We start from the raw sequence: 16443 nt of genomic DNA, 5'->3' as shown, positions 1-16443 counted from the left end.
AAAAGGTAAAATCATTACCATCTTTAACTCTTGCTAATCCAAATTGGAAGAAAATTATTGAAACAGATGCCTCTGATATTGGATTTGGAGGAATACTAAAACAAATGGATGAAAATAAACAAGAATTCTTAGTTAGATTCCATTCAGGGAAATGGAAAGCAGGCCAAAGAAATTATGCTACAGTTGCTAAAGAAGTTCTTGCAATTGTTAAATGTGTTTTAAAATTTCAAGATGATTTACTTAATCAAGAATTCACCATTAGGACAGATTGTTCTGCTGCTAAATTTATGTTTAATAAAGATATTAAACATGATGTTTCTAAACAAATGTTTGCTAGATGGCAAGCACATCTTGTCCCATTTAATTTCTCCATTGAATATATTAAAGGAGAGACAAATAGTCTCCCTGATTTCCTTTCAAGAGAATATATTGATGGAAATAAATTTGGATGAATTTGATAATGAAATGTTTAGAGGAATGAATATTTCCTCAACAATTCCAAATGGTTGGATTGAAGAAATGGTCATAGGAGAAAGATATTTTATGAATGGAGTTCATTGGCCTATTTACCAATGGAAATTTTGGGACGAACCAATTGAATATAAGACAAGATTAAAAAGAATTTCAAAAAATAATCAGAAAACGAATTGATAAAGTCAAGGAAGTAATTTCTGACATTCTCATACAATTTCCAGATGCAAATGTCACTGCAGAAAATCGTATGAAACAACTTTGGATAGCAAATTTGCTATACCATCAGCAAATTGCTGGTCTTTATGCTGGCTAATGAATCATCTTTATTTTTTCAGGAATGCTCCCCTAACGGGGAAGAGGAAGAAATTCCTCCTCTAATCAGAGAGGAGGTAGGTTCCGAGCCGGTGATATTGTCAGGCATGGGAATAGAGCCTTAGTAAGAGAAAAGATTTCAGGAATAGGAAAATTTAATAACATCCCTAAAGAAGAGAATGAACTCTTCAAATAGTTCATTGAATTTAAAAAGGAACATAAGAAATTAACGACTGATGAATCATCAGCCTCTTATGCAAAAATGGTACAGGAAGATGAAGATGAATTGGTTAATTACAAATTTAGTGAACACCACGAGATAATTATACTCCTTGAGAATGAAGACTTGAGGTGGGAAAATGACCCATGGTATCTAATGAAAAGGTATCTTAATGTTGCATCTTTTCCAGTAGGGTCATATAAGCCTAGGGCACATTACGAATATATCCTTAAGGCTACTCAAAGTGTTAAAATTAATCACACATTTTCTAGCAATGGGAAGGAGTTTAATTATTCCAAAGCAGTAATTAAAAAATTTATCACTGTTGTTGAATGGGGAATTAACCCATTAGGGGAAAAAGAATACTTTCACTCAGAGTTAAAAAATACAATAAAATTTAACTATTGGGATTATGTTGAGACGTTCAATAAGGCTTTTCTTTATGAAAATTATAAAAGAAAACATACATGGTTTTTCAAAATTTGTCCCCTAGTTTTTCAACAAGAGATACCAAATTGGGTATACCAATGGTGGATAAGCTTCGGCCCATCAATTACTATTCTTCCTGAAATCTTCCAGGAATATTATACAGAATGGTTAAATTATCCGCCAAAGATAATACAAGCAGAAAAATCAAGGAAATGGATAGAAGGAATGGCTTCACTCTATTTTTTCACTGAATTCTCTATCCCATGGATCTGGAAATGGCTGCCAGAGGTAGGAATTACCCTACAAAAAATCCCTTGCATAAAAAGGAGGTTTTGTTCGAAATTCTGGAACAAGCTAATGCAAATTGATCCCGACACCAAGAAATACTATGGTCAAGAAATCATCAATGAGATGGAGGAAAAATTACAAGAATATAAAGTTCTTGTAGAAAAGGAAGAAAATCAGGCACCCAATCCTTTTGAGCATATCTCCCAGAGAATTCTGAATAAGAAGGGGGTAATCACTAAAGATCAGATGATTGAGGAATACCTCAAGCAAATGGAAAATGATTTGAAAAAGAATATTTCGGGAATTGCTTCTTCCATGGAGACCTCAAGCAAAAATGGGGAAAATAAATTTTCTTGTCTCGCTGGGGAAGCTCAAAATCCATTTGAAGAATTTTCTCAAGAAGAATTCCTTGACAATCCTTTTAAAGGAATCCGGGAGACACTAAAAGGAAAATAAAAAATGGACATTTTAGAATCATCTGAAGACAAAGAGGATCACAAGCAATCAGGATCAGAGTCAAAAGGAAGTAGCTTCTCCAGACTCATGAAGAAATGAAGTGACAGCAGGGTAAGTCAACAAAAATTGACCAAATGACACATGTCAAGAATGAGAGGACACTTGGCAGATGGAGGCCATGCGGACGTGAAGAATTGATTTCAAGTCCGAACCCACTGGTTATAAATATAACCTGCTCCCCCTTTTTTCTGTAAGCCCTCGGAAGCCTTTATGCGTTGAAGCTGAGGCATTTCCACTTGTAATTTCTTTCTTTTCCCTTAGTTATAAAAACTTTCATTTGGCATAAGAAGAAACCATCTGTGAGTTCTCTTATTTAAATTTCTGCATTCGTTATTTCCATTCTTGTTTCTGTTTTTGTTAGCCTAATGCAAGGCTAAATTGCTGCTGCTGAATTATCCAACTATAACAGAGATAGCATGGCTATATAGATGTATATATATATATATATATATAAAAGAGTATTTTCCATTACTGATAAACATAAGGAGAAATTGAAGGAACTTAATGATAAGGCTCTCTGGGTCGTCGGTTTAAATTATGGGTATGAATGAGGTCGGCCTTGCCATTGCTGCTCGATTTTGCCAATTTTTTGCGTTGATTTTGGGCTTTAGTGTGGTATTTTCTGACCAAAATTCATACCTATTAGTTTAAACCAACGTAAAAGGTTCCCAACTTAGTCTTTCCTTATGGTATTCATTTCTCTTTATATTTATCGTAATAAAAAATATTCCTTTTTGTATTCCGCCTGAATGGCCGGTTTTTCCCTACCGCCTACATGGTCGGATTTACCTTTTTATTTTTGTACACTTCGCCTACATGGTCGGATTTATCTTTTTACTGTTGTGCATTACGCCTACATGGTCGGTTCTTCCTACCGCCTCATGGCCGGATTTAAATTTTTATTATTTTCTTCGATCCCCCATGACCTTCGGTCATGGCTATATGTGGTATATTATATTATATATATGTACATAAAGGCTGGCATGTAGCCTTTATTAAAGGCTGGCACCTGCCAGCCCTTTATACATAGCCTTATTAAAGGCGGTAGGTCGCGTACCAGCCTTGTTAAAGGCTGGTAGGCGACCTACCATAATAATTGCCTTTGGCTTCCCCTATAAATATGCGTGATGCCCTTGTTTCCGTCATCTTGTTTCAAGCAGGATAATCCCTCGACTTTTGTTTCAAGCAGCATCTTGTTTCATCCCATATCAAATACATTCCTCATTTTTACGTAGAAACTTGCAAAAAAAATGTCAACTTCATCTTCTCGCATTGAGATTTTTTTGTATTTTGGTGGTGAATTATCGAGCGATGGATGGTCTGTTACATATGATCAGACGCCCATTGCAGCGATGAGGATCCCCCGTTCATCCAGTTATGATCAATTTTTGTCAAAAATCTACAAAAAATTGGTGTTGATAGCTCCCGATTTTCGTTGAATGTTTCTGCAAAACATTCGTGCCAATACCTAGGGCGAATTAAGGAAACACTGATACCAATAAAGGATGACGATACATTGTCATTCTTTACTGATCTACAGCTGGATTTCCACTAATTGAAATATTCGTCGAAACAGTGGAAATCCAGCACGACGATGCTCCACAAATTGGCCGAGGTTGGGGAGCTTTCGATTCCCGCCAGTTGGTGGATGACAACTCACAAATGAGTCAACAGTGGGGGGAATACATGGCGATGTTATCGAGCCAAGGATTTCCGTCATCCTCTAACTACGAAAATTTCACAGGTACCTATAACTCTAATTTCGATGCAGGTACTTCTAACCCTGATTTTGGTGCAGGCACATCAAATTATGATACAGAGTGTTATACTCCGAATGTGGTGTCTGTCACACAAGAGCTCGATAATATTGAACTTAATTATACAGAGCTCACCCACTCACATACTCCATCCACCTCCCATTTTATACCAACTTCTGCACAACACATTGCCGAGCCAGAAGACCCTATTGCGGACAGCCTGGCTAATGAATCAGATGCAGCTTCCGAACCGTAAGTGGATTATCCAATTCCACCTGAGGATGGAATAGAAGATGTTGACATAAATGTTGTGGCCGAAAATGTTGCACAAGGTACGTCAACATCCTCTCAACCGGTTACGCCACAACGAACTTCTCAGGAAATATTTTACCGCTCTATACCATTTTTCGAACAAACATTTTCGGAGGTACCAGTGGATTCCATTGATGTACCGAACTTAAGGTATGCAAAATTTTATGACAAAAACAAAGGCAGACTTGATGTGGGAATGCTTTTCAAAAATAAAGAAGCTTTAATCGAGGCGGTGAAAGATCACTCAATACGATATGCCCGACGCGAGTATTGGGTACCTGAGAGTTCAAGATCAAGTGGAAAGTATTGTGTAGACATACCACCGAAGGTATATATATATATATATATTTTTGTCGTATATGTCTAAGCATACAAAATTATTCGACTGATTCGTGTTTATTTTTTTCAGCTATGCGGTGTAGATGGGAGCTGCGAGGCATTTACAAACCAAAAATGGGAAGGTAGACAATAACAAAATACGGAGGGGACCATACATGTATATTGAATCAAATGTCCCTCGAACACGGTAATTTAGATAGAGTATATGTTGCTTCTTTATTGTTAGGACATGTAAAATGCAACCCGTCATACGGAATCAAGCATGTCATCCAGACTGTGAAAGACCATACCGGATACGATATAGCATATCAAAAGGCATGGTATAGTTTGAAGATGGCACGTGAGATGGTTTATGGCACATGGGAGAGCTCCGTTCAAAAGCTACCCAAATACTTGGGAGCTCTCCAAAAATATAATCCAGGAACGATTGTTGAATGGCAACATAAAGCCCGCGACACATCAACCGGTGCATATGTGATAGGGTACGTATTCTGGGCGTTCAAGCCGTGTATTGAAGTGTTCCAACACTGTCGCAACCTTATCAGTGTAGATGGGACCCATCTATACACAAAGTACAAGCACAAGATGTTGATTACTGCTGCTATGGATGGAAATCAACAGGTACTTCCTCTTGCTTTTGCAATTGTCGATGAAGAATCACTTTTATCTTGGAAGTGGTTTCTTAGACAATTGAACAGACACATTATACGAGGGCGACGGGGTATCTGCCTTATTTCTGATCGCCATGCTGGTATCACAAGAGCTGTACGTGAATGTCCGAATTTCGTGCCACCTAACGGCGTGCACGGATATTGCTTGCGGCATGTGTGTTCCAATTTCAACAGTAAATACAAAAATGTTGTGTTGAAGGATCTTTGTTGGAGAGCTGGCTCTGAATATCAGATCAGAAAATTCAATCGCATTATGGTGGAGATAAAGAGCCAGTCCCTCGAGGCGTTTCAGTGGTTAGATAGGATCGACAAGGAAAAATGGACAGCATCACATGACGGTGGATGGCGATGCTGAATTCTGACGACAAATATGTCGGAATGCATAAATGAAGTACTGAAAGGGGCTCGCCGCCTACCGTTGACAGCAATTGCTGAGATGACGTTTCAGCGAAGTGTCCATTATTTCCGTGAGAGGTTAGCAAGAAGTACTGTAATGTTGACCAGCAACCAACTGTGGACGGATTTTGCATATAAGATGTTCACACGTTGGCATCAAAATTCTGTTGAACATATCGTCACCAAATACCATCAGTTCCAACAGTCCGCCTCGGTTGTTACAAGACGTCACGGTGGACATGGAGTCAACACCCATGTTGTCAAAATTGCGAATCGAGAATGTTCTTGCGGCAAATGGACTCAATTTGGTATACCTTGCAGTCACGCTCAAAAGGTATGCGCTGCATTCATGATTAATGCTGCATCAATGGTGAAGGATTATTACGATATAATGACTTATAAGAATACATATTCTAAGTCATTTGAACCTATACATTCCGAAGATTATTGGGATGTACCGGGATTTGAGTTGGTCCACGATCCTACTATTCGCATCTCTTCGCGCCCTGGTCGAAATCAAACAACAGGTATTCACAACGAGATGGATTGGGCGCAAAGGCGTGCACGACAACAAGCACAACAAAGAAATTCTTCAACACAATCGGATGTGCCAGTACCGGGTAGCCAGGATTAATTGTATACTTTTTGTATTTTTTACAATTGTGCAAAAATATACACTTTTACATTTATACATTTAATGTATTTTTTTGCAATTGTACAAAATAAATAACTATTACATTTGTACCCTTAATTATAATTTTTTAAGTTAATGCAATGTTAATTTTATTAATTTTGGATTTTAGTATGTTGTTAAAATTAATTATATATAAATTAAATTATATAATAATAATTTAAACGAAAAAAAAAGCAAAATTCCCCAAGTTGGGATTCAAAATCCCGACTTGGAGTCGGGGTTTTGTTTCCCGACTTGGGGAATTTTGCATTTTTCCCCATTAATTTAATGACGAGTCACGATTTCAAATCGCGACTCGTCATATTTGTGTTATTAATTTAAATAAAATTATAATAAAATAATTTTTTTTTATAATGAAAAAATTATTAACTCCAATCATATTACTCACCTCTGGTTGTCTACCTAACTGTTTATGGGCATCATTCAGTGCTTTTTGCTTAGCTTTGTATATCATCTCTTTAAATCGATCACTCCCATTTCAATTCCGCACCTTCCTCATTTTCTCCTCAGTTAGATTATCCCACCAGTACCTCAACTATCACATATCAAAAAAGTAAATCACATTAAATAATTATAAAAATATGTCTATGTAATTTAGCAAATAATAAATTGGATTAAATATAAATAGTATTTATTACCTTGAAGTTCTCCCATTGCAAATGTTTAGAAGCTTTTGGCATTGCGTGCCATCTTGGCCATGCCTCAGTGAAAATGCCTTTAATCTCATTTCTGACGTTTTGTGTGACACCACTTTCAATAAATCTATTTTGACAGAATAAATTTAAAAAATATATAAAATTAAGAAATAGAGCTAACATTATTTATAAGTATATTAAGCTCAATTTTAGAAGCTTTGAGATTACCGATTGTTGACCACTGTCACTTTTATCCTTTTAGTTGGATAATTTGGGATCTAAGCTCCATTATTGGGTCCCCCTCGACGTCCATGAGATCACTGTCACTTTGTCCTGTATTTTGTTCATTTTCAGATCTTGAAGGTATTGTTTCACCACCCTATAAGGAAAAAAAAATAATAATAGAAATTGTCTAAAGCATAAAAAATAATATAAAAAAGAACAAAAGAGAAAAAACTCTAACTTGCATTTCACTGTTCGAACCTCTTGGAAGAATACGAGATGAGATACTTTGCCCACGCACCTCTTCACTAGGATTAGAACTTGGACTATCTTCTAGTTGTGGTAAGTGATCTCCCACTAACTCCTCGTTTTCATGTCGAAGGCGCAAACTTGTACCCCGCCCCCCGCCCCGCCCTCACCCACGTCCGCCGGCTCATCCTCTAGTCACCATCGTGTGTCAAAGAGAAACAAAAAACTATTAAGTACTAAGAATGAGATTACTATGATGAATAAGGCTAATATGAAATGCATGTAAAGCGATAGAATGAAATAATTAAATAAATAAAATTACACGAACAGTGTCCATATCCTCATCACTTTCATTTGAATCATATTCTTCTTTATGCTCATCATCTTCTAGTTCGAATTCTTTTCCTTCCCAATGATCTTCATCCTCTATGATGACTTCAATAAAATCTACACCATGTTGAAGTCCCTCAAATTCATTTGCATCTACTTCTTATACCACACTATCCGAAATAATATTGATCTCACCTCAATCAGTTTCAATCAAAATTTGATGTGGATCAGATGCCTCATCCTCTTGAAAAACAATATTGACTCTTTGCTCAGTATTCTCGTCTTGTCCTTCAGCTAATGGGATGTCAAATTTATCGGTAGCCTTTACTTTGCATACTGCCCACCAATCACGCCTATCTCTTCTGGTACTAAAAAAGTTTGTGAAGTAGACTTGTTGAGCTTGGAAAGCCAATATAAAATGGTCATTTGATTTTAGTTTCAATTTATAGTTAATTTCCAGAAGACTCGATGTGTGCCACTTAAGCCCTTTATCAAAAGTGTCGTACCAATGAGACTTAAACAAGACAACCCCACGTCTTATCCCGTAATACTCCAATTTTATGACTTCTTCTAGAATTCCATAATAATCCACTTCATATTCATTGTAGGTACTTCTCAAAACACATGTACCATAATTTGATAATGCTTTATAATGCCCATAGTCCAAAATGTGGAATTTGAATCTATTTACAAAGTACCCTTTATAGCAAGAAACACATTGACTGGGGCCATGAGCCAACTCTCTTATGAGGTCGTCAACTTCGTTATTGGTATCTCATATCTATGAAAAAATAAAACTTTATAGGATAACTTAATTTTGAATTTGCTAATATTTACATTGTTAGAAAGTAATCTATTACTTACATGAGCAAGAAGCCACCGAGAAAAATCTATGTCCCGCAATATTTCAAGTTCAATGTCAGATATTCTTGAAAATTATTTTCTATAGAAATTGTGATGATCATATGTTAATTTTCCCCCCAAGGTTCTTTGATTCTATGGAACATTTACCAGTTCACCTTGCGTATGAACCTAAGGTTGGTGGCCTGTACAGTATCGACGTATGTATCCATTTGAGGTAATCTTTTTAAGTTCAGTTATCTTATGTAACTAGAAAATATAAATTATCTTGTGTAAATTAAAAGTTTAACAAAGTTTAGGTTTCTATACCATTTGAAGAAAAAGGTTGAAAATCGAGCTTGAGTTGAAGCATCAATTGTTGAGGCGTATATGATTGAAAAAGTCTCAACATTTTGCTCTTCATATTTTGAACCACATGTAAAATCCCAATTGAATCAGGTTCCACAAAATGATGATGGAGGAATGGTAGATTCTTTTAAATTTTTATAAAATTATGTGAAAAAATACGAAAAGGGTTTAAACATTAAGGACTAAAGATTTAAATTTGTTGAATCCTTTCAATTTGTGCGATATTTTAAAATGTAAAAATTAATTAGTAGGAATCAATTAGAAGTATAAAGACAAATGTAAGTGATCTTAATAGTTTACAGGATCATATAAGTTGGGATAATTATTATTAAATAAACTTAATCATTAACTAGTGGCATAATAATTATGAATTAATAATTCAATTAATACCTATGATATAAATTGGGATAAAATTAGGCAGAAATAACCATTAATATAAAGAGAAGTGTTTAGGCAGAAATTGTACCCAACACATTGAATTATTCTATAATAAACAGTTAGAGAACTCTATTATATATTAATACTAATTTATTTTTAATTAATAATTATAACTACAACTTCATCGACTAACTAACAAACAAGTGTGGTGTTGAAAACACAATCCAATTGTGTGGTTTTTGTCTAATCTTTCAATTCTACTGATTGATCCATTTCAAATAAATAATAAAAGATTCAACGCGACAAAGAAATTCAAATTTTTGAATTCACATTTTGAGTTATATGTTATCACATATATGGTGAAGGATGGATTTCAAATTCATTTTAACGTGAAATCATTTCAAATTCTTCCTTCAAATACATTCTTCAAATTCAATCATTCAATCTAAATATAGCCTAAAAGTATCATCAATAAAATAATGGGAAAAATGCAAGCAACCCCCTTGTGATATCGCAAATGAGCAAATTACCCCCTTGTGAAAAAATAAATAGCGATTTACCTCCCTATATTTTTTAAAATACAACAATTTACCCCCCTATGATTTTTAAAATGAAGCAATCTACCTCCCTATATAAGGAGGTAAATTGCTTCATTTTAAAAAGTATAGGGAGGTAAATTGCTATATTTTTTTCATAGGGGGGTAATGTGCTCATTTTTAATATCACAGGGGGATAAATTGCTATTCACCCATAAAATAATTAATTCCAATGTCTATACAATTGAATCAAAATTAATAAAATACAGAATTACTAAAAATATATTCTAATTGTTCGACTGAACAAAGTAAATTTTTTAAGATTTCTGTTTTCAACTAGACATCTATTGATATTTTGATGAGTTCCAACTAATTACAAACCAATCAATTCAACAAAATTATTAATTTTACCTCTGAGGGAAAGTATCATAATAATATTAATTAAAAACAATTAAATGATGTTACGGAATGAGCCACTACCTTACTTGTTCTACCAACAATCAAGCACAAACTAAGAAATCAAATTTCAGTAATTAAAGGACCAAATGAGGAACCATCAATCAGAGAAGTTCTTGGCTTCGGTTGAGCAGTCTCCTTCAAAAGTGATTCTCAGCCAACTTGATACCTACCTTCTCGACCCGCCAAGACTTCAATGTGTTCAAGGACAACCATCTTCCGGGCACTGTGTGAGACCCAAGCAACATAAGTGGTCGTTCTGTCACGAGCAATGACTCCAATTCCTGCCTCTCGCCCTTTGTTGAAATAATTTACTTTAACACAATTTGGGTTGTTTTCCTCCAGCGTGATGGTGAATTTGCATGAGGCCTGCAGCTCTGTGCTGACTTTGTGTGTTCTGATTGGTATTGAGATAAGATAGATCACATGTTACTGTTCGGTGTTGTTTAGTCTATGAGCCTTCTGCCAGTAGGATGTTGCGATGATACCAAATTCTCCATACTGCGAATTATTAAAAATAAAATGGAACTCATGTTCATCTATTTTTTCAAAAACCCTTTTTAATATGGTTTCAATATGCTTGTTGAGTGAGATATCGCCCTCATTGGAGAGCGCCAAACTTGGCAAGCAAACGGGCATTAATGCACCAGAGCATTCGCTATATCCTCCAAATGATTATGCATCAGTGGTAGGTGGACGAAAAATTTGGAATTCTATGTGCCAGATTGCCTCCAGTGGGGAGAACGTTATGACATGTTTTCCAAGCAAATAATTGGAGTTTGCTTCGAACACTTGCTTTCTGGAGAAAGCTCCACATGAAGGTTGAGACGTGGACACGCTAATTGACTGGCCATGTTAGAAATAAGCTTGCAGCTAGGCAGGAAAGGGGTTTATGTGAACCACAATACATTCATTCACATTTTGATACATATATTGCATTAACAAAAAATCTTATTGTTTTGATCAATGCTAGGCCAATAACACACCTAGTTCTTTTTTAAAAAATAAGTACCAAAAAATAAGGATCTCTACACCTTTAGAACTAAACCATGTGCACACTATCATGACAAATAATTTTTAAAGTACCTAGAAAATTCTCAAATTCCAACACTCCTCCTCCAGAATTTTCTTGGAGACTCTAAGCTTTGATCTTAGCTCTTTGAACTTCGCTTTAGAAAGAGCTTTAGTTCATATGTCAGCCATCTGATCTTCAAAGCGACCATACAACAGATTGACTTCTCTATTCTTTTTTTCGTCTCTAATTGCATGAAACTTCGTATTGATGTATTTGGTTCTTCCACGCTGCCTAGAGTTCTTTGCTATAGCAATGATTGACTTGTTGTCAACTCAACTCACAGTAGCAGCTTTTTGGCTTTACCCTAAATCTATCAATAGTTTCTTCAACCAAATTGCTTGGTTTGCAGCTGCTGCAACAGATTCTTATCCAAGTTTGTTTGAATCATTATTGAGTTTAAAAAAATATATACAAATTCTGTTTGATTGATGATCTAATAAATAAGTTGAAGTGAGTAGTAGTTGATGAATCAAATATGAGTCAAGTTTGAATAAATTTAATATTTATCTGATATTATTTTTGAACTAATCAAAACAAGTTAAAGTTGAGTTTGAAAGTCTATCGAATAATTTTTTCGTCCAAGTTTAGCATGTTAAGTTTAACAATCAAGCGAACAAGTTTTTACTATTGATTTCAATCGAGTATCGAATAGTTTGATATATTTTTCAGCCCTAGACCTACTTACGTTAGACAAAATTAATCGTGGTCGTTAATATCCTTTTTAAAATGATAAAAAGGGCAACTCATCTCCCTGGGCTTTTAATAAGAAGTTTGACAGCCTAAAAATATGGTTGTTTATACATATTCTCATCGAAAATATATTAATTTGACACCACAATTTAATATAAAATACAATTTTATTAATTAATCAAGCATATTGTCATTTAACAAGAAAACTTATTAAAAAGAAAACAAAAATAAACAAGCAACTGTCTCCATATTCATTTTTACCCTAATGACTATTTGTTAGAACAAAATTATTTTATATATATATATATATATATGTCTAAAAATTGATTATTTGATACTAAATAGGAAAAGTACGTAATTCAACGTTTAATTTTGTCTAGCCGGGGTTTTTGCCTATTATATTTTTATGGGATAAAATAAATGATAATCAAAGTAAATAAACTAACTGCCGGTACAAACACGATGACTGTGCAATAGAAAAACAATAATTATGTGTTTGTTTACAAATTGTAAGCACATACTTTCTTATTATAATCTCAAGAAATAAACTCACATTAATTAACAGTACTTGAAACACAGTCGATATGTATCCATAATATATATATATAATTTTATATACTTGTGAATAAATAAGTATATTTAGGATATTTAACAAATAGTATACATAAATAAACTGCAATTGAAAATCTCTAACAAAATGAAAAATAATGTTACATATATAGTAGGTAGAGGACTCACCTGGAGCTCTACTCCTGAAGATCTGCCGGAAGCTTTAATTTTTATTTCCTCTGTGGTGCATTATTCTTATCGATTTTCTTGTGATCAGTTTTTTCTTGTGCCTGGAGTAATTTATTACTTCCAGCTCATTATCAATGTTTTGAAATTCAGATCTAGTTGAGATTGGGTTTGATCAATTGGACCGAATTGAAAATTCTCACAAAATCAAATCATACTATATAAATCAGAGTGATTGTTGTCTTTGTTGCTTCAGAGAGGTAGCGGTAGCTGACTCTTTTTTAAACTAACAAAGATAGCATCCACTGCCTCAATGTAAAATAAATACAAGTACAAAAATTTCATGAGAAAAAGTTTGAGGAAAAGGGGAAAGAATGAGAAGAAAAATCCAACTTGTTTTGAAACTTTTTTTACTTCGATCAGGTTTGGCTGAATCAAGTTAATCACAGAACAAGTGTGATTGGTCACTTTTTTTTAACTGTACACCAATCACATGGTAAATGTATTGCACTTATAATATGATTGATTCATATTTGGCAAAGTCGAGTCCAAACTAAATTTTTTTCTTGTTTTGGCATCTTTATCTTTAGTTTGAGTTATGCATTTCTTAAAAAATAATAATTGAGTTGACCGATTTTCATTCGTACACATGGCAGTCTGATTTTGATCGATCCATCCCGATTTTGACTGTAATGATTTTAATATGAACCCTGACTTGTTCAAGAACTGATTGCTAATCGAACCACTGGGTTTAGATCTGGGTCTCCTAATGTTTCTTATTAATTAAGTACAATTTATGAATAGTATTTCATCAAATCTCAATTAAATATTCTTTTAGAATATTGAAAACGAAATTCTATTTTTAGAATTTAAAATTCTATATAAATTATTTGTTTCACATTAGTACCACTCAACTATACCATTATAATATTAAATGAAACTCTTTAAAATATTTTACAACTTTTTATTATGTTTAATTACAATGGTTAAAAGTAAAAACACATAACGAGTTTAACAATGGTTGACAGCTATAGGACATTTTTTTTGTAAACAAGGTCAAAGTATTAGTTACAAAAAAATCATGACAAATGATTTAGTTAGTAAAACCATGACAAAAGCTAATTAATCATAGTCAAAATTTTATTTTTCACAGCGATTTTTGGTTGATCATGTAAATAATATCTATTAGCCATAATTTTTAGGGTTAATTACACTTACACCTCTTTTAAAAATACAAAAATGCACTTTCTCCCAAAAGAGTTTTAAAAGTACACTTACACCCCTGTGAAAATTTATTGTTTACATGATCCATTTTTGTTAGAATTTGAACGAAAAATCCTGATTTTAGCAAAAAGAATTACATAAAATTTTTAAATTTTACCCCTCATTTAACATTTTCTTATAATAATTTTATACTTATAAGAAAAAAATATAATGATGTTAACTCTACTCCACATATATATATGCATATTATTTTTATCTTTTTATAATTATTAAAATATATATGAAAATATATTATTATTATGTTAAAGGGACTTTCTTCTGTGGATCCTCGAGGGGTTGTGCGATATGCCCATCGGACACTGGTTAATTCTTCTATCCAATTTCCACCAACTCATTCTAATCGTCTTTTGATTCCTTTGACAAGGATTTGATTGGTGACCTCCACCTGCTCATTGGCTTAGGGGTACGCACTGATGTGAATCTTAGCTGAATACACAGATCCTTACACCAGTCTTGTATTTTATGGCCTTGAATTGTTGATCATTGTCTAAGATTATTTTGATAGGGAGCCCAAAGCGGCAAATGATGTTCTTCCATATAAATTTCATTACCTCTATTTCTGTAAGGCGCGTGAGTAGCTCAGCTTCCACCCACTTGGTAAAATAATTAATAGCTACTAATAGGAATTTTCTTTAACCAGGTGCTAGGGGGAATGATCCCACGATATCTATCCCTCATTATTACTCAAGATGACATAAGTATCTTGCACTCAATGCTTTGTTGGCGAGAACCCAGGTTCGTGCATGCACTCCGCAACAACCATTATGTATTTCTTTAAGGATATGGATTCCTTCTGACTGGGTAAACATCATAGTAGATGGTGTGTAAAGGATTTCTTGTAACAGATTCACTCTTGTAGTAGAAAACGACAGCTCAAACTTTAAGCCTGGTGGCCTCCCATTTGTTGTCTGGGAGGCGTCCCTCTTCAAACCATCGGATAACGGGGGTCCTCCATTCCTACGAGTAGGATATGGCCTGAATACAAATTGGAGCTCTGGGTTTAGGGAGGTATTGTACAGTGCTGTTTCTCGTTCTACAATTTTCTTGAGCATTGGATAATTTGGAGAGGCAATCGATTTTAATATTTTTTTCTCGTGGGATTTGCATAGTTTGAAAGCTTTCAAATCCCATTTTCAGTTCCATTATCTACCGCAGGTATTATTTCATGTTTTCTTCTTTGGCTTTGTAGGATATTGGATATTGGGAATCTGAATAAACTATCACATGTCTAGCTCTCACTTCATGCGTCATCTTGAGTCTCGTTACAAATGCCTCATATTCAACCTCGTTGTTGGAGGCCTTGAATCTAAACTTAATAGCGAACTCCAGGTCTTCTCGTTGGAGTGAGATGAGGATTATGCCTGCACCACTATCTTGAGTTGTGGATGATCTGTCTACATGCAATAGCCATTTCTCGGCTTGAGGGATGCCCTCTTCATATGTTCCTACAGTCTCATAAACGAAATTAGCTAGAGTTTGAGCTTTGATAGTGGTTCGGGGCAGGTAAGAGATATCGTATTCAATGAATTCTACCGCCCAGTTCACAGATCGTCCTGAGGTGTCTAGCTTACCCAGTATTTGTTTCAAAGGCAAATTAGTCTTTACTTCAATGGGATGTGAAAGAAAGTAGGGGCGTAGCCTTCTAGTAATGACGACCAATGCGAGGGCCATTGTTTCTATGAGAGTGTATTGTCCTTCTGCTTGCTAACATAATAGACCAGCATTTATTTCCCCTTCTCTTCATGAATCAGAACAGAGCTAATCGCTTGAGGGGTGGCTGACATGTAGACATAGAGGGTGTCCCCTGAAGACGACTTCTCTAGTAGAGAGAGCCCCGCTAGATATTACTTGAGTCATTCGAAAGCTTGTGGGAAGGATTCATCCTAGTTGAAATGTTTCGCCCTCCGAAGAATTTTGAAAAAGGGCAGGCTCTTTTTTGCCGGTTTGGAGATGAATCGGCTTAGTGGTGCTACCATCCCTATTAGCCTTTGTACTTCGTTAATGTTGGAGGGTGCCTTCATGTCTAGGATGTCCTTGATCTTGAGGGGGTTGGCTTCCCTCTTTGGGTAACCATAAATCCCAGAAAGTGTCCTCCTTTCACTCCAAACGCGCACTTCCTAGAGTTGAGTTTCAACCGATATTTTCTTAAGACGACAAATGTTTCCTCCAAGTCCTCCACATGATCCTGGGTTTTTCTGCTCTTCAAAAGCATATCATCTACATACACTTCTATATT

The 16443-nt window shown here is 34.9% G+C and overlaps 2 protein-coding genes across 2 annotated transcripts; one reads left to right on the top strand and one right to left on the bottom strand.

Annotated features, from left to right (window-relative positions):
- The first annotated feature begins 3958 nt into the window (after positions 1-3958).
- On the top strand, positions 3959-6450 carry LOC148787728 (uncharacterized). Its single transcript, XM_088881347.1, has 3 exons — positions 3959-4636; positions 4718-5643; positions 5674-6450. The coding sequence occupies exons 2-3, from the start codon at positions 4819-4821 to the stop codon at positions 6346-6348; spliced, it is 1500 nt and encodes a 499-aa protein (XP_088737473.1). The 5' UTR covers positions 3959-4636; positions 4718-4818; the 3' UTR covers positions 6349-6450.
- Positions 6451-15365: 8915 nt separating this feature from the next.
- On the bottom strand, positions 15366-15878 carry LOC148787727 (uncharacterized). The gene has a single exon (XM_088881346.1). The coding sequence runs from the start codon at positions 15876-15878 to the stop codon at positions 15366-15368; it is 513 nt and encodes a 170-aa protein (XP_088737472.1).
- Between the last annotated feature and the right edge of the window lie 565 nt (positions 15879-16443).

The sequence above is a fragment of the Sesamum indicum genome, linkage group LG6, assembly GCF_026168435.1.
Source record: "Sesamum indicum cultivar Baizhima isolate 11 linkage group LG6, ASM2616843v1, whole genome shotgun sequence".
Lineage (NCBI taxonomy): Eukaryota > Viridiplantae > Streptophyta > Magnoliopsida > Lamiales > Pedaliaceae > Sesamum > Sesamum indicum.
The sequence above is the reverse complement of the archived record's forward strand: the minus strand, read 5'-3'. Positions and strand labels throughout refer to the sequence as shown.

Excerpts from the sequence above, each read along its gene's own strand:
- LOC148787728 (XM_088881347.1), top strand. The coding sequence starts at position 4,819 with ATGTCCCTCGAACACGGTAATTTAGATAGAGTATATGTTGCTTCTTTA. Across the intron at positions 5,644-5,673 it reads TCGACAAGGAAAAATGGACA|ATTCTGACGACAAATATGTC; the intron begins GCATCACATGAC and ends TGGCGATGCTGA.
- LOC148787727 (XM_088881346.1), bottom strand. The coding sequence starts at position 15,878 with ATGGCCCTCGCATTGGTCGTCATTACTAGAAGGCTACGCCCCTACTTT.